This window comes from Rissa tridactyla, chromosome 18 (assembly GCF_028500815.1).
Source record: "Rissa tridactyla isolate bRisTri1 chromosome 18, bRisTri1.patW.cur.20221130, whole genome shotgun sequence".
Taxonomy (NCBI): Eukaryota; Metazoa; Chordata; class Aves; order Charadriiformes; family Laridae; genus Rissa; species Rissa tridactyla.
The window spans coordinates 8,118,810-8,141,092 of NC_071483.1; the positions used below are offsets into that span (position 1 = coordinate 8,118,810).

Genomic DNA, 22,283 nt, shown 5'->3' on the forward strand with positions numbered 1-22,283 from the left:
AGCTGCAGCAGGGGAGGTTTAGGCTGGACATTAGGAAAAAATTCTTCCCAGAAAGAGTGGTCAGACACTGGAACAGGCTGCCCAGGGAGGTGGTGGAGTCACCATCCCCGAATGTGTTTAAGAGTCGTTTGGATGTGGTGTTGGGGGATATGGTGTAGGGGAGAACTCTGTAGAGCGGGGCTGGTGGCTGGACACGATGATCCCAAGGGTCTTTTCCAACCTGAATGATCCTATGATTCTATGTCTGCACACTGTACTGTTTAACACAAGTGTTTTGCAGCCACCCTGTTCAAGATTCAACCATTACCGGAGGAATGTCTCTGCACTGTCCGCGTAGGCACCATGGCGTTTGGTTTTTCGGTTGGGTACGTAGCTGTTGCTAACGCAGTACTCTCCGTGTTGCTGTCTGCTGGTGTTACAACTCCAAAGCCAGAACTTGGGTAACATGTCTGGTACTGACTCTGTCCAAGGATCGTGTAGGTAGGGTATTCCTGTTAGAGGAAAGGATTAGTAATGACAGGACACTTCTTTCCGAAAACACTCTACATTAAGATGACTTTTACGCTAGAATATGCCTGCCAGAAAGAAACCCCAGCAAGAGCGCAGTCTGACGTCAGGCTGTTTCTTTCTGCATATGTTAGGCACCTCCAAACGGGGTCAGGAGATCTGACTTCCCAATGGCCCCCGCACAGGCCGGTTCTGCAGGCAGGAGGCCGGCGGTCACAGAGCCCCTCCTCTGCCTCCAGTTTCTTCAAAAATGAGTTCATTATGAACGGTGTGGCAGTAACAGGGGAGTATCGAGCGGATGCCACGGCATCGGTCCACACTGTCTGTTCTGGAATTTGTGGGTTTGTCTTGTGTTTTACTTTCTGATACCAAACATACTGACAGCAACAGACGGTGGTCCTGGCACTGGCTGAGGGTGCAATCCCAGCCACTAGAGCTACAGGATAAGCTGCCTTTACTCATGTCCTGACTTCACCAAGCAATTATTTCGCACGCTGTGATGAAAGGTATCCACTTACGGAGACTATTTACTCATTTAGGAGGAGATCACTGAGCACCTGAAGCTGTGCTTGAGGATTTTGATTTTCACTATCACTCCTGATAGTGAAAAAAGCAGCCCCCCCGAAACGTCAGGTCACAGCCTTCTGGCACACTGTGCACTTCTGATTCCCTCAAAGAGCAACCTGGACTTGTGAACCAGGTACCTTGATCTGCACCACTGAAAGAAAATCTTTTTTTCCCCTTACAGCTTCAAGCAAGTTTATGTTAATTAAAGAACCTTAAAAAGCAACAGCATAAGCATACAAGGATTTTGGTGCATCCACTGCATTTTCTGCCCTTCCTATATTCTCTTGCTGCAAAGTTGTGACATTGCAGGGTTCCTTTGTGTATCTAAATATTCAGAATAGCCGTTAACCACTGACAGCAGTATGTATTACCCACAGCAGGTCACAGTCAGGGCGAAGGGCTCTGTCCTAGCTGCAGGAGTTTTTGACTTTGTTTTATTCCAGCACCATCAGGATGCCTCTCCTACTTTACTGGGGTGGTTTTGTTTGTGTTGTTGGTGTAATATCTGTTTTCCTTTTCTTGCTGAGGGAGAACAAAGGCATTCAAAAAATATCCACCTATAGCTCTCCCCGGAGGTTTGACTCTCAGAACAGTTATACTGTTTCTTCTCCAACGTCTCTCAGAGATCTCAGCACCCTGTTTAAGATTCACCACACAACCTGCAGGCAAGGGAACAGCTTTGAGCAAATGAAGTGAGTTCGTTGCAAAGGCCAAAGGGAAAAGCATCACAGTCAGAGAGCCCGCAAGAGTAATTTTGCTGACTTTGAGTAACATACTGAGCCCTGTAACTCTAGTACCGGTTGTGCTCCATCTGAAGTGATGCAAGTATTTGCCCTTGCTTTCTTAGCTTTGAGTAACATGTTATACAAAGGTGAAGGAGATGGTGCACATAAATATAACAAGGAAAAAGTTTTACCTGTGAGATGGTGGCTACTGCCGATGTGGAAATATTGACAACAGTTGAGGATGTAGAGACTGGACTGGCATTGGTAGTCGATGCTGTAAAATTAAGAATTACTGCATTAAATGCTTCTAGAAAAGCACAAGAAGCGAGACCAATCCAAGCTGTGAAATAAGTACTTACTAGGCTTTTTTTGTACTTCCAGCAGCACTCTGCTTCTAACAGCCAAAAAAGAGCTGGGATGTATTTTGAAACCAATTACGTTTCAACTGGGCTTACAGGGAAGGAGAGCTAGTGTATCTTTTAAAACAATACTTTCAAATGTTTCAGAAACCTTTTCCCTCCACGCCTGCTAAGCAACTGGAGTATAATTAGAACGGTTTCGCATCTTTACTATAAGTTTTGAGAAGGCAATCACATTTTCATGTTCAATCAGTAGCAGCCGAAAATCAATCCGAATAAATCAGTAAAATGGATATGAACGTGTTTAAATCATCTCTGATAAAAACAATTCTCTCTGCATTGCAATCGCACATTTAGTCTAATTACAGAAAAAAACTTAAGGAAACATACAAATATTTCAAATAGTATAAAAAGGGTGCTTCCTACTGGAGAAAGCACACGTATCTCCCCACGTTTCTATCAGACTACAACTGTTTTTTGGATGCGACTTTTTGAAATAATTTGTCAACAGCTTGTAGGACAAATTGTTAGAGACGTGGAGCCGTTAGTATGAGTTTTAAGAATTTTAATAGCCTTCATGGCACTGCGTTTGGTTCTTCCAAAACACAGCAGAGGCTGCTAGAGCACCCCCTGGGAACACCAGTCATTAGCAGATGCGGTGGTTTTACAGCCACGGGGCCGCTCCATTAAACGTTGCTCAACACGGGGCTTTGGGACTCTCAAGGATTAGTGAAAAAAATAATTTACGAAATCAGCATGAACAAAATCAGGTACTAAACCTGGTGCCACCAAGAAACATTTTTTTTTGTTAAACCTTCCTTCTCTGCACACAAATAAAACCAAAAATCACTTTTAGATGCTTATGAAAAGACCTGCAGAAACCCACAGTATCACCTACTTTACCGTCCCTCTGAGAAAAGCCCTCACTTTCTGCAAATCACACCCACGCGGAATCACCCCGAGACCGAGGAACTCAAGCTTCTGAAGGCTTCAGTCTTTCTAGCCCAGGGAAACAGACCCACCGCGATCTCTTAATCAATGTACGACTGTTGCGTTACGGCAAGCACAGACACTACCTGGTGAACAGCTCCTGGAAAGAGGAATGGATCCAAAACATGCCTCCAAAAAGATGAAAAACAAAAGAAATATATCTTAAAAGAGTTGCAGAAATACACAGTATTTACAAGAGGTGAGAAATGTGAACGGTGGCATCTCTGTGGAAGCAGAAACGAAGGCAAGTAATTAGCCCCGGGGAATCCCCTCATAAATAGGAGCAGTAGTGATCAAAAACAGATGGGAGAGAATTTTGGGAGAAGAACATTTAGGAAGAGGGGAAAAAGGCTGCACTGAACAGCAATAACGGTAATGAAGACACTCAAGTACCTATGCAGCTACTAGAAGCACAGCTGTGAGAGTAAGGTATCTATCAAGATGCTCCTCATAAGCAACTGCTAGAGAACAAGGGTTAGTTTCCAAATAGAACTCCTTCCAACTATACACGTTACGGAAACCATCAAGGCTGTCATTACCTTAAGAAAACGTCACTTCCTCGGGCACTGCAAAGAGCAGCTCTCCAGAAAAGATCCTTGCTAACGCGGAACAAACCCGCTGCAAAGCTGGAGGAGATGAACTACCTAGAGGGCAGATAGCTCATCACCTCTCTCAAGATCATCACAAACAGAAGGCGCTCTTCATTCGTGGTGACCTGAAGAGGCTGCTTCTCCACTGAGATAGGTAACAGAAGTTAAGAAATCATAGAAAAAAGATTCCAAGTGTTGGGATTCTGGTAATAACACAGATTCCCTCGTATGAACTTCTTTCTTTATCTTAACTCTGGTCTCCTTCCAAGATTTCTTTTTTAATTACCCTTTATCTATACAGTGTTACACACCAGATCTTTACAAACAGCTCCCACTACAGAGATTAACCAGTTCTTTCCACACTGTGGGTCAGCTCCTTTTACCTGGCAATGGGCCAAAAACACGCAAAAAATGTTTGGCACGGATGTGCCAAAGGGACCACTTGCTGGGACTATTTCATGGCCTCAGCAAACACAAGTATTGCCTTGAAACTGCTGTGACTCTTTTTCTCTTCTCCCCTCTTTCTCCCCTACTTCCAGATCTCCTCCTCAGACCTTGTATCCCTACCTCCCCTGCCTCAGTCACCCCATTTGCTGTTGCTTCAGTTGTTTTCAAAGATGTTTCAACCTGCTTCGTGTGCTAGGAAAGGAAATTGCAATTAATGCATTTTATGCTTCACTTGGCTGCTTTGCTCTCACAGGGGAGGAAGAGGCAAGGCAAGAAGCAGCCATTCCTCCCACGTCGCCCCCAGTGCTTCCAAGTGCCCCTGTGACGTACCACCATGGCCATCGCTCGGGCGAGTACAAGAAGCAAGGTTCTCAGTCACTAAGTCCATCTGACCATTCACCAGGGTTCAAATATGACGTTACTTCGGTCCAGCATCTGCAGACTAAACTATATCCGTGCACTGCCACGTACGCTGGTGGGACAGCAGCGCCGTACAGCTGTGTGTCACCCTACTGTCTTGACTGAAGAGAAAAGACAGATTTTCAAGAGATTACTCATAAAGCACCTTTGTTGATCCTTCCAGCTCCTGCTCCCCACCACCTCCAAGTACTGACCTGACCCCTCAGTGGGCTGATTGCTAACTTGACAAAAAGGAAACGTAGCAAATCTGAAAAAGGAAGACCTTCCTGCCACTTTGCAAAAAGTTTTTCAAAAATCAATAGCATTTACACAATTCCAGTGATTTTTTCACACTTTCAAAGGGCAGCCTGCAGGGAAACTCACACGTCCTCACAGCAGCGCGGACCAAATGGTTTAAAATCCTTCCGCAGAGCAAGGCCTGACGGTGGCTCCGTCACCTCCCCGATCCCCAGGGATTCACATGTGGTACATCACTGGCAAACCTGCCCGCAGTCATGTTATACAGATCCATTTCTGACCCTTGGCAGCTAAAGCTATAAAACTATACTGCACTCTGCCCGTCGGAGTACCTGGAGGAGAGTTATGTCTGAAGGAAGGTAGTATTTCCAGCGTCGTACTGCTCATTTATGAACGTGAAAAGTGAACTGAGGATAAACATTACGCTGGGCCATTTACTGTCACAATGACGCAAGCATGACATACTGCATGGCTTTTAGCATATTAGATATGCTAAAACCCACTTTTGGGCTAAAACCCACTAATTTTAAGAGTTATTCCCCGTTACTTGGCACCCGTTAGACCGCATCTGGATATGGCATTCAGTTTGGGGCCTCAAGCACAAGAAACATGTTGATAAAATTCAAGGAAAAAATTCAGGCAAAGATCCAGCAAAACAGCCGGAGAGCTGCGGCACGTGCCCCACGAGGGGCAGTGGGACCGTCCAGCCTGGAGAAGAGATGGCTCTGGGGGACCCGAGAGCAGCCTGCTGGTACCTGCACGGAGGTTATCGAGGAGTTGGAGCCAGGCTCTTTTTGCAGGTGCACAGCAGGAGAAGGAGAGAAACGGTCACAACATGAAAGAGGGGACGTTCCAAGTTGACAAAAGAAGAAAAGTTTCACCATGATTGGGCACCGGAATTAGCAAAATCTCCATCCTTGGAGGTTTTTGACACCCAACTGGATAAAGCCCCGAGCAACCTGGTTCTGAGTTCAGTGTCAACTCTTCTTTGAGCAGGAGGCTGAACTAAAGACCTCCTGAAGTCCCCAAGTTAGTCTATTAAAATATCACATAAGAAATAGATTAAAAATCCCTGAAATGCTTTTTAAAAACTACAGAGAAAGAAACAAATTTTCCCCATTCATGACGAAAACATAAATGGCAAAATTCCTGCCAAGCAAAAAAGTATCAATCTGCACCCATTTGCCATAAACACCAGTACTGCGTTATTCAGCTAAATTGCTTTGGAAGCTGGTGAAATTCAGCACCCAGCTCCACGTGGCACTTCCAGCAGCCGGAATACTTGTAGGCCAGTTCTATACCGAGAGTCCCACTCTCTAGCAGATCTACCAACCCGGGCTGTGCGTTTAACATATGAGAGCCATCTACCTCCAGAAGTAATTAACAAAAAAATTTAAAAAAATCCAATGCCAGTCAGCGTATTTCCTGACATCAAGCTAAAGACCACCGACAAAGAGCTGGAGCTGGAAGAGCATTCCCAGTAAAGGCATGCAAGAACATAAGTCTCCTCTCCCCTTCCCATTTGCTCTTCACCCCGTTACGTCCATCAGCATGGCACCGCCAAGCCAGCCTGGTGCATACAGAGGTACGTAGCAAATACGAAACCAAACACATACACACGCACAAAAAGAAAAGAGGCAAAGCATAAAGAAGCATGCACAAACCAAGAACAAACGTGCAAGTCTCTCTACTTGTGGTATCTGGACTCGATTAGGTGGAGAGAGATGCAGATAAAAACCATGCCAAGTTACCTTCAATGGAATAAGAATAATGTGCTGGGCTGGGCTGGCTTGTGGTTAACCCTGTAGTGCAGGTAAGAACACTGTGCTGACTTGTAGATGGAGTCTGAATTAAACCACTTTCAGGTTTCATACCTGGCCACAGTGCACCTGAATCAGATAAATTGGACCAGTTACAAACAAATATGCTGGGACCAAACAGCATGCTGCTACCTCAGATTAAGGTTGTTGCTCATCACAAAAGCAAGTAACAAATCACACACGGAAAATGTTTAATTTCTGCAAAAGTGCTGACTGTCAGGCTGTGCGTGGATTAGAGCTGCTGACAAAACGGCTGAAAAAGAGAAAATTAAAGGCACCAACAAGACCCATTTCCAAAGCTTTCAACTAAAAATCTGTGAGTGTCACAGTAAGACTCGCTGCCACATCGGCACAAAGGAACTGCTAACCCCTCTTTGCATGGCACTGCAAACGACCCCAGCTCTTACACAGCCAGGCTGAAGTCACTGTCTGTTAAGGTCAAAGTCAACACTTCCACTCCTTCACTGGGATTTGGGCTGAATATTTGAAAACAAGCTACAAGTCAGTAGCTTTCATAGACTGACAACAGTGAATGTAGAGCTCAAAAAAGAATGGGGAAAAAAAGTATAATCTAAACGTTTCTTCTAGATGTCCTGCCATTGTGGAAAGCATTTGTAACAACACTGGGCAAAGCACAGAGACAGCAGAGCGTCTGTAAGTCGTGTGTGTGCAGAAGGCGCACGTCAGCAGTGGGGTTTTGACTCGGGCGCTGTGCTAAGGTCTAGCCTACCGCGCTGCCGGGGTGAAAACAGCACCTGAGAGAAGGAGCTCAGCTCAGGCCTGGGTCTTCACAGCTCTCCAGGCTTTTGTTTAAGTGCTTCCAGACCTACAGCCAAAGTCAAAGGCATTTCTCCCAGGCCCTCGTTGGAAAGCAGGAATCAGTTGAGAGGATCTACCTAAAAACAAGCAGGAGCGTACAAAGCGGAGGCATAAAGGACGTTTGGAGCTAGACACAAAGTTCAGGGCCAGCAGAAAGACCACCCTCTTCTTAAGCCCCAAAAAATCAGTACCAAGGCTGCGAAAGCCACCTGCGGCCTTTCACCCGCTCTAGCAGGATGAGCCATGGGCTACGAGCTCCAAGTCTCTTACCAGAAGACATGGGAGACTCCACAGAGCCGGACAAGAGCTCGCGCCATGCTGCGTCTTTGTCAGAATTAAATTCTGCAATGGCTCTGGTCTATTTATATACCTGATCTCAAACTGTCACCTATGAACCAAATTAAGTCACTCGCCTATCGGTACAGCCACACCAGGGCTTTGGTTCTTTGACTCTCAAGTTGCATCTTTGTTCCTGTTTCAAACCTCAAGAACTGTGATAATTAGCAAACAAAAGGGAAAGACTGATTTAAGAAAGACTGTAGATATACTGCAGAAACTCCAGAATAAAATGTATGGGAAACACATCCTGTAAGGAGAGGGGGAGTAGCTGCATTTGTTTAGTCTGGAAAGGGAGTGCCACAATTTTCAGGTGAGCAGTTTTTAGAGGGGACAGTAACCAACAGCCCCTTACAGTGCAAGACAGATGGACAAGGAGCAGACAGCAACATGACGAGAGGGTCCCAGGACACACCGAAGTGCCAAATGGCCGTGACAAAGAAACACAAACCAACTCCAAACGCTGCCGGGTAACACCAGGTCAGACGCACGGGGCAGAGGCGCTCACAGGGCGGGCTGTAGGCAAGCGCGGGAGCTGGCTCAGGTCGCGCGTTAAGGCACCTCTCAGCCCCTGCTTTCCGTGACCGTCTCCACCATCTCCCAGGACAGACACGTTCTGCTTTCCGTGCAGCAAGGCACACTCTCGGCCTGCTGGCACACCTCCGTCCCTCTCACTCTGCCAGGCAGTGCGCATAAGCTGGCAGAGCCGCAGGGATGACAGAGGGGAAGCCAGGCGAGGATGGAGGAGACCCCTCCATGTCCAACGGCAGCACCGCAGCTGGGGCAGCAGAACGCCACAGGACACGTGTACATACGTGGGAAGGCCCCACAGGGGATAGCCCATCACCCGTAGGTTTTTCCTGAGTTCGTGTAAGCTATCACATCCACGGTGTTTCCAACACCAACTTACAGCCGCCCGTATGCAGCTTGTATGTCACTACTCCTATTTTAGTGCTTCTTTAATAAAATCTCTCCAGACCACAGGCAAGTCCTATGGAGAACAATGCACTGAACGCCATCAAAAAAGCATTACAGCACAAGGAGAGGAGACAAACTGGCAAGAACATAGGTGATCTCTTCTCTGAAAGCAGCATTCCGACCTGAGCGATCTCAAGACTACGCTTGTTGTCAGCTTGCTTGAAATTCGTACTTAAAATACATCTGCTTTGCTCCGGATAGATAATCCATGATGCGTTCTTTTTGGCATAGAAACAAATACACAGCAGAAAGTCATGCAAACCTCTGGAACAGGCCCTTTGATGCGGGTGAAACATTTGGCCAAGCTGCCCGAGTCCTCGCCTGCTCAAGGGAGATTTTGTGAGCAGAAACAACTTGTAGAATCTCCCCTGCACTGTGCGTGGTCAGCCCTCCACCCTCCACCTGTCCATCACACCAGGCAAGGTCCATTTTCTCAGTACGATCGAGCAGGTACCACCCCAGGATGATTTCCATTACTGGAAATACAACTTTTAACATCTTCCTAACACTTAAATTCAGACTAAAAATTTAGGTATTTAATAATAGACCTCAAAATCCATACCAGTAACCGATCACATTTCAGGAGGTGTTTAACAGACAAAAGTTCCTATGAAGTCAGCAGAAAACGCCGATCTCTTGCCTAGGTCTTCAGAAGAATTTTTACTGTTACATTGAGAATACAACACTGAAGCAGCTAAATATCCCTGAATTCCAAACCCTTTCTATTAAAAAAAGCCAAACACCCACACCCCCCCACCTACACCACCAAAACATCCCCCGCACACAAAGCACTAAAAAAAACCCCTACCTCATCCGTCCCCCCAAAAATTTTAGAAGTCTAAAACACCTTTGTAAAGATCTTGGCCCTAACACTTCAAGGGAGCATTACACATATTACACATTTTTTAAAACAAAAAAAAAGTCGACGTAGGCAAAATACCTAAGAACATACAAAGCAGCCTTGGTGCGCCATCCTCAACAAACTACCAACGAACACCAAATAAATGAAGTAAAGGAAACTACCGGCAGCTGTTCAGATACAGCAAAAACCAGCACAACAAAGCATTGAAACCGAAGCCCAGGCACCCAGGGAACAGAATTACACTCCAGCAACCTTTACGTGGGGTTGGGCACGGTTCGTAGGTAACAGACTGTTGTGAGAACACCCGACACTACAGCGGGACAAAAAGACGAGGAGCAGAGCATTGAGAGAGACAGCAGACAATCCGCGCCGGCAACCGCAGACTTGGGTATGGACACAGAGACAGGCTGCTCCGCACCGGCTCAGCTTTCCAGGAGGAATGAAGGGAGCTCCGAAAACACAACAGGCAGAGCAGGACACGTCACACAGAGTCAACTAGCTCCTCGCTCGCTAGAAATCCTGAGACCGCCGTCATGCCAGGTGGTGGTGGGGAGGGCTGGTTATTTTTAAAAATCTCTGCACCGGCAGCCTTCCCTGAACCTTATTGGCAGGGGCTGAGCTAGAAATGCAGAAGCAGCAAGTTCCAACAGCCACCCAGATGACCCTATTCTCCTTAAGAGCCCCAAGTTGCCAATACAACAGCCCTGAGTTGCCAATAAAACAGCCCAGCACTCACACCCTGCAAAGCTCCCACTTTATGGCATTCGAGGGATCAGGCACAACAACATATCTGAGCATTAACACAGGGTAAATGAGATCTGGGAGATGCTGTTTGATCAAACCCTTGTGTCCCAGTTACTACAAAACCATCGTTTCCTTCCTAAGGATCCCTCAACCACAAGAAAACTCCTTTTCATGAATGCCAGGTGTATATATATTAAAAAAAAAGGTATGTAGATTCATTTTGCATATTGACCTCTCTCATATGGGTAATAATTTGTGCCATATTACTTTAAACAGAATTAATAATGTAACTTATGTCTAATAAAACTGAACCTAGTTGTGTCATCTTTTCTACACCACCTTTCAAAAATACCATGACAAATCAATTGTTTTGTAATTTATATAGAAGTCTGTCCTGGTTTCAGGGACACAGGACTAATTTATCTTCTAATGCTTGGGAAAACTGCATGTTTGTAAGACTCTAGTGTCTGAATTCGTGAAAATATTTACTTTATAGCCAGCTAGGCTATGTGGGATTCAAGGTCTCAGTGTTTTTGAGCTCACCAGGTGCAGGGATGAGGAGGAGCGAGACCCGGGCACTTGATCCAAGCTGCCGACTGGATTATTTCATTCCATGAACGTCACATTCAATATAAATTAGAAAGCTTGGCGCGTGGTGCTCTCTCTCCCTTGACGGCTGCCATCCTGAGCACTCCTCGCCCCGGTGCTGGACCCCCGCGCCCTTCCCTTCCTCCCGCAGCCACAGCGCTCGCAGGGTCCCACATCGGCTGTCCCTGCTGGAGCGCACGGCTTCTGCTGATGGAATGGGCTGGGTACAGTCCTTGTGTATTTTACATTGGTATCAGGATCAATACTGATTCTTTAGTATTATTAATGTTAATTAATTAGTCTGATCCTATTAAATGTACTTATATTTCAACCCTCGTGTTTCCTTGTTTTCCCTCGATTCCCCTTTCCGGGTGGGGAGGGGTCATTGGGTGAGAGAATAATTGTCTAAATGACAACAAATTGTTGTGGGTTTCTCAAGCCATACCAAAGTCCTTGCTCTGTCAGCAGCTAACAAAAGCCATAACATTGCTAGTTTTACTCAAAGACATCTAGTTTTCCAGAGAAGGGAAAATTCATCCTTTTACACTTCAAGATAGGAAGATTTTAGCACTGCAGGTAAATCTGCAAGAGGCTCTGTTCCTTTTGTTACACAGCACGCTGACAAACCCCCAGGGCAGAGCCTTCACGGCGATCTCCCAGCTGCGCCGCTCGCAGCCGGCGCGTGTGGTGCTCCCCACGGGACCGGCATGGAAGGGCGATGATCTCCCCTCGTTACAGCTGGGTGCTGTGAAACAGCCTCCGCCACCATACGCTTTTGAGAGCCGGCAACAACATTTACATACAAAACCAGGCAGGTATCACCAAAAATGATAAAGAAGTTAAAATGTTAATTTTTAATAATCAGTTGTAAAATTTCATATATGCCGGGGATAGTCAATCCTGTGGGTTTTCTCCCTAGTGCCTGACGCTAACATACGAAGGGAAGACCAGGCAGCTCCTCGCACCAGCTAACCCACCCACAAGCTAGATTTTTTTTCTGTCTGCACTACTCATCCTCAACTCCCTTTATCCAGGATGGAGAAAGACGGCCATTAGCTTCCAAAACAGCCCAGCAGCCCAGAGCGTGTCTCTCCCTCCCTGCAGCCCAAAGGATGCACGGAGTGACTCACACCCTCTCCCGGAGCGTTACCTGCTCAGTACGACGGGACTCTTACACCTTCCAATCATTCGCAGAAACTGCAACGGCTAATAGATGGCTCAAGCAGTAGTGCGACTTAAGCAAACTTATTTGCCTAGTAAACTTGGGAGACATTTTAGCATAAAACCTGTATTAGGTGAAAGCTGAGATAACAAAAAAGTCTTAATCCTAGCCAGGAAAAGGAAAGGAAAAACACCTTCAGCAGAGACGCTGTAGTATGGGGTCTTGTGTGATTTCACTGCCAAGGAAACTGCACAAACACAGCTATACCACGACTGGAGGAAATAATGATCCCAAACTAAGAACCATCTGCCAAAGCTTCGTGGGGAGACACCCAAACTAATGGCCGGGAAAACAGCTTGGAAAGAAATAATACGTTATAATATGAAGTCCCATCAGTTCTGTAGATACCGATCTACAATTTAAGTTAGTCGTGTGCTCTCCTACGCGCCCTTCTCTCTAACACACCTGGTTAAGCTTAACATTGGCTTTTTAATGAGACATAAGACAATAATTGCAGGCACTGAGAAGACTTTGAAAAGTTCCTTCTTACCGAAAGGAGGTAGTCCGTAGGTTTGGGTGGTCTGGGGGTAGATGGTGTAGGGCTGCGACTGCTGTAGTGCTTGGTACTGAGTCTGACCTGGGTAAGGGCTCATTGTTTCCGAGACAGGTACAGAAAGGATATGTGCATATGGCCTTATTAAAAAGAAAGAACAAAAGTAAAAAAAGAACAATTTACATTATGCATCTTTCGGCCTCCAAACCAGAAGACAGATAAAAAAATCACTTTAGGAAGAAGAACCAGTACACACTGACACGTGCTCTTAGTGTAATACCTGCCTGTGTTTCCCAGCACGACAGGCGCTGGTGTTACACGCGCTGCCTGTTTCTTGCCACGACACCACGGGAAACTCTCTCCTCCACGGTGCCGGAGCACCAGTGCTTATTCCAGGACTGGGAGAACAGGGTGGGAGGGGAAGAACAAACTCCCTGTTCTTACAGGCACGAGCAATTAGTCTCACTCATCATGCCTGACAACACCAAATCCTAAAGCTAACACAACGTAGTAGTACGTGTCAAAGCTACTGCTGCACACAAAGAGACGACACAAAAGCAAGCGCGGGGGATTAAGGCCTACTGTGCTGCAATGGGAAGAACTCTTAAGACCCCCAAACATGATAAATAAGCAGAAAATCCTATATTCCCCTTATATTCCTTTACGTCTAGTTTGTTTATTCCTCACACATTATGGGCATTATTCAGCAGGATTATTGTGGTGTTAATTATTTGAAGTGTCTCATTTATCCTTGTGATCAAAAGCCAACAGCCACCAAAGCCAAAGGGTGACTTCTATCAGCTTCAGTGTCCGCAGCAACGAGTATCTGTTGCCAGAAGATACGAAAGCATGATTTACAGCGTTACAGAAATGCATAAAGATGCAAAAAGATAACTTCAGAAAGAAGTAAGAGTTACAGAATTTAGTAACAATTGCTCGACTTACTTTGCAGAATACATTTGTGAGGTATAATCATTTGATGACCTTGGGATATAATCAGTGCATGCCATAACTGAAAAAAAATAGTTTGTATAATTACACAGGCAATTTCAAACCCCAACAAATAACGACAATAAAATATCAGCAGGCATAGTACATTTTAACCAACACACTGGACTTACAGAGGTTTTTTAGTGCCTTGAATATCTGTTTCAAAGTAAATTCTCAAAACCCGCACTGTTAAAACACCACAAAAATGTTTTTCTTGCCAGTTCACACCAGGTAGATGATTCAGGCAAGACTATTTCTCCCTTTCTAACAGTGTTCTTTCTCTTTACCAGCTGGTACCGTCATCTCAAAGGAATCACAGAATAGAAGCATAGAATCATTTGGGCTGGAAAACCCCTTTCAGATCACCAAGTCCAACCGTTAACCCAGCACTGCCAAGCCCACCACCAAACCACGTCCCTCAGCACTACGTCGACCCATCTTTTAAATCCCTCCAGGGACGGCAACTCCACCACTCCTGGGCAGCCTCTTCCAGCACTTGAGAACCCTTTCAGTGAAGAATTTTTTCTTAATATCCAATCTAAACCTCCCTTGGCACAAAACTTGAGGCCATTTCCTCCTGTCCTATCACTTGTTAGTTGGGAATTTGCTCCAGATGCCAGTGATGTGCTCCAACAAGTTGGGCTTTCCCTATCTGGAAAGGCCCTACATCATTATTGCTCTTGTAGTTAACTTTCTTACCAGTTACACCCGCTGAGGGGAGCAAGTTAGTTTGCACAGCAACCCTGACTGTAACATTTGCATTCTGCTACCCAAATAACCTCCTCCGCGTAATCTGAGCGTAAGCGGCTGAGAAACACAAACCATCAGCCACACGCTCCAGACCTTCTGAACATTCCAGGAACCACCCCCCGCCCCGGTCCTCAGTGTTTGCCTTTCCTCATGGTGTGAAGCCCACCTAGCGCACGGATACAACAGGAAACGCAAACTGGGAACTTCTGGACCTAAAGGCTTTCACTGAATGTATGTCAGATATTCCCTTATCCCTCCTCCAAAAATGTCCCCCGCCCTTTTTTTTTTTTTTTTTTCCAAAAAGAATGTCAGTATTTCTAGAATTTGTATTCTTTAACATAGCACATAAAGAATTAGATAATGGCGTGAAAAATAAAAAAAACCACACCACAGTATTACTGCATGCGACTTCTGGAATTTGCAAATCCAGTCGCACAGCAGATTTTGCCGGCTAAAACTTCTGGTAACTCCTGCAACTGCAACATCATCGCACGCTGATTAGAACAGCAAAGGTGCAAGCAGTCAGCAATGAATGGAAAGTTACACGTTACATATTTTCCATCAAGTTGAGCTGATTTACACTTATAAATAAGTATCGGCAGTCAAAGGTGTTCTACACAGGAATCCTACTTTCCTAATAATCCCCAGCCCTCTTTTTCCAGAAAAAAGGACACGTTCCCCCTCTCACTTACTATACAGTCTTTTTATTTTCTGCCTCAGTTTCCCCTCCATTTATTTCATAAGGAATTCCTGCAGACATTCAATACAGTTCAGAGTCTAAGATTAAGACCCTACTAGCTCAACCCCTTCCCTCGAGAAAAATCAGGTAGAAGTTGGATAAGACATAGCAGTACCCAGGAGCAAGCTGGGGGGTAGTGACACAAAAGTGTTTGTTAGAAAGAGATATCTGGTTACCACCAGGCACTAACGCTTTGTAAGCACCACCGCAACCTTTCACTCTACAACCGACAGGCTAAGTATTACAAGGAGAAGACAAAGCTTGTGCTTGATGAAGCAAAGTAACGAGATGAGTGGAAGAAAAGAGGAAAGACAGAACTCCAGAAGATACTTACTCTCACTGGACATGGGAAGGTTTGAACCAAGGCTTGAAGATTCAGGTTTCTGATCGCTGACTTCCGTGTTGCTCACGTGACTGCCAGGACAAACAAAGGCTAATCATTAGCACCATGAACTCTTAAATTAACATCCTTGGGCATCACAACCCCTGGGTTCAACCTTCCTAACCGAGGCAAACTGACTCTTAACAGAAACTAGCTCTGCACTCTTTGATATTTCACACAGCAGCTCTAATTAGACATTAAACTGTCGCCACCTCCAGCACGTTTACTCACCACCAGTCTCTCAAGATAAGGCTGTCGCTTCACTGAGAGCTCAGCAGACCCCAGCGTGGCACGGCCACCTGCAGCAGAAAGCACCAACCTCCTTCCCCTTGCCTGGGCACGGCCTCCTGCTCCCCTGCCTCAGCTCAGCCACCCTTCAGCCTCTCCAGCAGAGTTTATTTTGCGCGTCCAGCACAAAACCTGCGCTGTTATTTTTGCTGGGATGCCGAACAGACTCAGCTCACGGAGGGACGCAGCAAGCACCACGCGGAGTGCACACCAGAGCTGCGCGCAGACCTGCCCTCTGCAGCGACAAGCAGTTACACCGGCTCCTTCACCCTGTAAAACTGCAGCCTGAGGGTATCAGAATAACACACAGATGCCTCAAAACTTCATTAAAAGCTGTGTTGCAGAACAGCAACAACAAAACGAAAGCCAATAAGGAGGCGCAGCTCTCCTAGGAGGGGGTAAGGGGGGAGCTGGCTAGTGAGTGCCACGGGTTTGGTTATAAGGCAAGTGATTTGCCTTCCTTTGGCTGGTGAGAGGGAGCAAAGCTTAACCAAAATGCATATTCTGGCGTTTTCTCCCTGAAAACCTTTACAAACAAAATCCTTGGAAAGCTTTCTCAATACTAGTAGCTGAATCGACTTCCACAATAAAGCGTGAGTTTTGCAAGAAAATAAGACGTTCCTACGCAGACTCGGGGTTACTCGTGTACTATTCTCCTTGGTGGAAAAAACAGCCGTGATTCTGTGGCACGGATAGTCCACCTGCGTCTGTTAAATGGCATGCGGTTTGAGAGCAGGTTGAGAGCTGCTCGTTGTGATCCCTTCCTGCAGAAAACGCAACAGATAAAAAACCCTTTCTGCCCACAGCATACCAGCCCGTGTTTCTGCTCTCCTCCTCACCGCCGCTCTCAGCGCACCCACCTGCGGCTCTTGGGACACATCCATCCCAAGCGCTCTCATCCTCCATCATTTACAATTTTTCAATCCTCACGGACTCGGCGGAAAATTCTCACTTGCCCTGGGGCTGCCTCGCACTGCCGAGGGCATCCCCAGCACGCTGTAGTCACAAAAGTGTTAAGATCCTTACGGATGCTTAATGCTCCCAAGAGAGACGACCCTCCCTGGGTACAGCTCTTCCCTTCCCCACTTCCACGATCCAACTAAAACAAATACAGCCCGAGTATTGACATTGGCTGAAAATCACCTTGGCTGAGGAGAAACAGGTCTAATAAATTATTTTAAACTCTTCCTGTAGGTCAAACTTAAACTCATATATAGTTTTATCAAAACAGAGCCAGAATATTTATAGAGAATATTTAAGCAGGTTAGAAATGCGATTTTAACCCTCCTCTCCATTCTATTTTTAAAGACTATATAAGGATGGTTACACTCAAATCTGGAGGCTACGGGAGCCTGTAGGGAAGCTGTGACTGCACTGGAGCAGGGCAGCGCACCAAAGGAGCATCAGCACGTTCATCCAGCGCGTTCAGACCTGCCCATACTGCCCTCAGCTCCCGGGACACCAACCGAGAGCAAAAACCCTCCAAGGACGTGGATCATCTCGCCTCATACCGGCTAGAAAGGGGGCTTGCAAGGGCTCAAATTTCTAACTTTTGGACATAGAACGGATTTCACACGCTGTTTGCTCACCGTTTCCTGGTAAAGTAAACACAGAAAAGGCTATCAATTTGAGAGGGTTTAATTTCTCAAAACAGTTACCCACACAGTTTTGCCCAGCACAGATATTATTAAAATATTCTAAGCTGCATCAGAATAACTGCACGTTATGTGCAGTACGCGACGGTCCCACCAGAGTCGGTGAAAAACAGGATGCTCGATGAAGCAATTGAGACTCTTTGTAGACACTTTGATAAAAGCTTCATACCAAAGGGCCAGTTAATCTTTTTTTATTGGGAACTTAATCTGTAAATTATATCAAATACAAAAGTGACTTATATTTGCCCTATCTCACTGAAAAATAAAATAACACGCAAGCTTCTAAAATGGAAGCTTATAACGATAAAAGAACATTAAAACCGCTCCACGCTAAAACCAAATTCAAAATTACGTACCTCAAGCTTTGTTCTCCGGATTCCTGCATTTTGGCTTTTTTCACCTGCAAAGACAAAAACGTTCAGAGACACAAGTGACGAGAGCCGTCCTTGACAGCACGTGTGCAGGCAGAGCTCCCTCAGCGGATCACCACCGGTTACGGCAGAGCGGGCGCCGGTGTTCAAACTCAGAAAGCCTTGCGCTGAACTCCAGAGCTAACCCGCGCGACCACCGGCTCTTCATCTCAAAGCAGGCTTTCTCCTAATTAGCAAATAAATGTTAAAAGCAGAATGCGTTAGCAAAATTGCCACGTTATTTAAGCAAGTAACAGATAATGGGATGGATACAGAGCTATGAATGTCCGATAAGGACAATTTCATGGAAATTGAAAAAAAAAGAGCCACAAATTTTAAGAAAATCGTACTCTGCAGAGATTCAGCACGACTGCCATGAACTCGGGTCCCTTGTTTTTTCCCCCCTATATTTAAATATTATGTAAATATAGGAACTCGAATATTTTTTCTGCAATAAATTAGGAGTTCGACTTTCATTTCTGAATAAAAACAATACAGCATGTATTCTGGTTTTGCAGGTGGCCAGCTTGACCCAGGTCCTGTACAGGATCTCACACAACAGCAAGCACTGACTTGAGCCCAAATTCGGTTTTCTGCATGCAGGCTACGAGCACCGCTTTGAAATCCCGGGCAGGGTGACAGGGCTAGTTTCTGTAGCTTGTAGTCTTTTGAGTGAGACGTTCCTGTGATACACTGGCTTTTCTTTCCCCCGTCTTCTCCCTCTAGCAGAAGGTTTTGCAGCCTCCCGCATTCCTGGAAGATGTTTAGATGCCAGACTTGCTGCTTCGGTACCCAGGCGCGCTCACGGTTCATCCCGGTCTCAGCATTTGTCTTCTGCGAAGGGGGCCTGGGAAGGTCCGTGCTGGTATCGGGCTGCAGGGATGACACCCCCCGACTCGGGTACCGCGGTTAGAGAAAGCCTGCTGCCACATGTGACAGCCGCTGGCATAAATGCCTCACCACGCGATTCAAGTTTGTCTCTCTCAGGTGAGTACAAATAAAATGCCAGGAAAATGCAATTTGAGTCTGAGAGGTCAAAACGTGCTCAAAGCTTTTAAAAAAAAAATAAAATTAATAAACCACAGGTGAATTCCTGATGGGTAGGGGGAGATGGAGATGGGAGGCAGAGATACAAAAAAAGGATAAAGGCCCAAGGCAGCAGCAAGGGGAAAGGACTAAGTAAACAGTAAGGATGGAAAGGAGAAAGCTGAAAGGACAATTTTCTCTCCCTCATGAAGTTACCAGTGTTTTAGAGCTCAGCCTGCTTTCCCCCCTGTGCTCATCCTGCCAGCAGCTACTCCCTCACGCAGTTCCCAGCAGAACGCTACAGACTTCATCAGCACTCACCATACACACAAAAACGGCAAAGGCAATGACAAAAGACCGAGGCAGTACAACGGCCTCGACACCACGTTGCCTCAAATCTGGCTTTCGTCACTTCAACCTGAGCAAAGAGCTGGTAACGCTGGTATTGACATGAACTCCTCTTGAGGTTCTTCAGCACCACAGATTCACAGGCTTCTCCAGAGCCCCTCTCCTGCCTGGCTGGGAACACACACTACTTCTGGTCCCCACTGCCAGGAGGTCCAGGTCCTAAAGGAGCTGTACGAGTCCTCCCCACCTAAAGATGATGGGGAAAGCAGGGACAGGGAAAGCAGACTAGTGTCCCCCCGGCTGCCTCGGGCACAGAGCTATCGGTGCATGACTGCCGCCCACCCATGGTGCCCTTCATCTCCTGTCGGCATCCTCCTGTCCCACTGCAGGTGCTCCAGCTCCTCACTGGGACTCTGCCACCTGCCCCTAGCAGGGACCTCAGACACCGACACTGCACCAGACAGCTCAGGGTGCCAAGCTGCCCGCAGGGCTCTTAAGGACAGGAGCCAGAAAAAAAATGAATCACATCAGAAAAAGCAGCAGCAAACAGCTTCAGACCAAAGCTACACTGAGGATAAAAATAAAAATTAACTTAAGAGCTGGCAGCTTGAATTTTAGATTTCACAGGAGGAATGCCGCTGTTTCCAGTCAGGTACTCGGTAAGATCTGGCTTCTTCAGTTCAGTAGGTTGTTGTTTTTTGTTTTGTTTTTTTTTAATATGGGAGGTGGACAGAGAAATCAGCTCACTTACAAAACAAAAAACCCAAACAACAACCCTTGCCCCCAAAAAAGCAGCGAGGTTTTGCAAGAACACATCAGTTTTATTGACGTTTTCATCACAAACAGAATGGAACAGTTGTTCCTAAACCACTTCTCCATAGTTAGGGCTCAAAGCACTGCTCTGCTGCTCTGCTGCCCTCGCTCCCTGGGCTGGAGCTCTGTCTCGAGGAGTATCTGCACCGCCAGGCCATCCTGCCTTGTCCTCCTCTGATGGGAGACCTTCCCTCCCTCTGCCAGAAACGTGCCCTTGGTGGTGTACAGAGAACAGTATTTTTACTGAGTTTGCCTTTAATAGTTGATTTCATCTAAAAAAATCAATAAATATCTGGAGAGAGCTTCACAGTCTCTTTAAAGCCTCTGGAACGGGGGATCCGCAGTGCAAGGATGCAGTCAAGTCAAGCAAAACAGCAATTGCCAATTTCAGTCTATCACATCCCTGCCTCAACTGACTAGTCCCCATCTCTGCAGGCTTTGAAAAGAAATTCTAATCTCTTAATGCTAAACAATAACATTTACAAAATCTCAAAACTTTGGTGGGATTCAAACCCTGTCTTCTACCCATCACTGATCCCTGCAATTTACGCTACAAGTTTAAGTGGGAGGGAACAGTTTTAAACAGTCTTCCATGGGAGTGGAAAGCATTTTCTCTCTCTCCTGCCACATGTCATAAAACAGATCATCTAGTAACGATAATTCCAGGATGCTGCTCGGGGCACGGGAGAGCTCAGCACTGCACTATCACACTCCAACCCCAGGCCCTCCCTGCGTCAGTCTCTCCTGCACCAGCCTCAGCAGCGGCTGCCGAAACCTCTCCAAATGCCTCCTCTCAACACACGCTCCCCTCCGAAAACCTCCGGAGAGACGCTGCCGGGGGGCAGGGGGGAATTCGTCCCCTCTCAAGTGACAGGATCAGAGTTTGAAGACTTTTCATGCAGGAGAAGTGAATTCATTGAGTTTTTTTAAATAAGAAAAAAAAAAAAAAAGAAAAAAGAAATTAAAATAAGGAAAAAGATGTGGTCTGCCTCGGTGATTCAAGTTGCAGCTTTAGCAACTTCAGCCATTATCTCACTGAGCTGTTCTGCTGCGCTACGCTGAATGATCTCCCGTAAGGTACATATTTGCTCCTACCTCCATCTTCTTATTTCACTAGAAGTTTTGGGTTTATGCTGGGTTAAAAAAAAAAGGGCGGGGGGGGGGAGAGGAGAGGCAAGTGATACATACTAGCTGATCTCTGCCCCCAAATTACAAATTTTTACAACTGGAAAATCCAAATTATTCTTTGTGCTGGAAAACTCTGTTTCTGCCCCAGATCTAACAGCGTCGGAGTTCAGTTGTATTTATAGAGTCAGAATCACAGCAGAAATAAAGTTTTCCTCCTGACATCAAGGGAAGAGTTGCTCTGCGACTGAATCCAGCTCTCAGGCTGATCTTCATGGACTCATTTCCTAGCCCGAGCAGAACCAGGAAAGCCCCGCGCTCACAGCCAGCCAACGGGTCAGGCCGTGCCTTGTTGGAGCAACGGCTGCCGAAGCCACTGCAGCCCGCAGCAGCGCCGTTGTGCACGGATAACTGAACACAAGTCAGGAATGCAGAATTTTGTGGCAAAGCCTTTTCAAATTTCGATTAAGAAAAATCCGCAGCCCAAAGACGGGACCGTTGTTTTTTCTCTAGCCTTTTGGAGGTGTTGGGTCTTTCCGTCACCGCGCTCTCCCTACCACTGACCAGCTTTGCCCTGGCTGTCCGACAGAAGTCATTCCGAACGGAGAGCAACCCAGTGGGTGTCTGCAGTGAGTCTAACGCAAGTTCACCGTCCCTCATGAAAAAGGAGATTTTTCTCATTTTCTAGCATTAAGGATTACATAAAGTATCGTGAAAATCAACTACATGCATCCAAAATGCGTTCAACAAGTGAGAGAGACATGATTACTTCTAAGAACTGATCCAGATTAAGAATTTACTATAAAACAATAGATTTTTCGTTATGAAAAGATCAGGCGGTCACTTCTGATCATTTTCCCCCAAAACTTCCCTTTGCTCTCTTATTTTCCACATCTGTTTCTGGTTTCTAGCACTGCAGTGTGCACAGAAACTTTTCCCTTCTTATTCAGGCTTGAAAAGGGAAGAAACACTCAAAAACAGGGACAAAAGAGAGGGCTGTTTAACGTGCCAGGCGGCAGCACGTGGGGTAAGGGAGAAGTCTAACACGCCTTT

At 46.1% G+C, this 22,283-nt stretch overlaps 1 protein-coding gene across 8 annotated transcripts in view; it reads right to left on the minus strand.

Annotated features, from left to right (window-relative positions):
• EYA3 (EYA transcriptional coactivator and phosphatase 3) overlaps window positions 1–22,283 on the minus strand; it is a 62,890-nt gene that overhangs the window by 17,709 nt on the left and 22,898 nt on the right. For 6 of the 8 annotated variants that reach the window (XM_054223874.1, XM_054223869.1, XM_054223872.1 and 3 more), the window contains 7 exons: window positions 17,865–17,908; window positions 15,518–15,597; window positions 13,650–13,716; window positions 12,702–12,844; window positions 6,594–6,731; window positions 1,991–2,073; window positions 308–491 (listed from right to left, as the gene is read on the minus strand). In XM_054223874.1, the coding sequence (XP_054079849.1) occupies window positions 308–491; window positions 1,991–2,073; window positions 6,594–6,731; window positions 12,702–12,844; window positions 13,650–13,716; window positions 15,518–15,597; window positions 17,865–17,893 (724 nt within the window). In that variant the 5' untranslated portion in view covers window positions 17,894–17,908. The remainder of the gene's footprint in view (window positions 1–307; window positions 492–1,990; window positions 2,074–6,593; window positions 6,732–12,701; window positions 12,845–13,649; window positions 13,717–15,517; window positions 15,598–17,864; window positions 17,909–22,283) is intronic. The other 2 variants (XM_054223873.1, XM_054223875.1) reach the window with 2 other exon arrangements.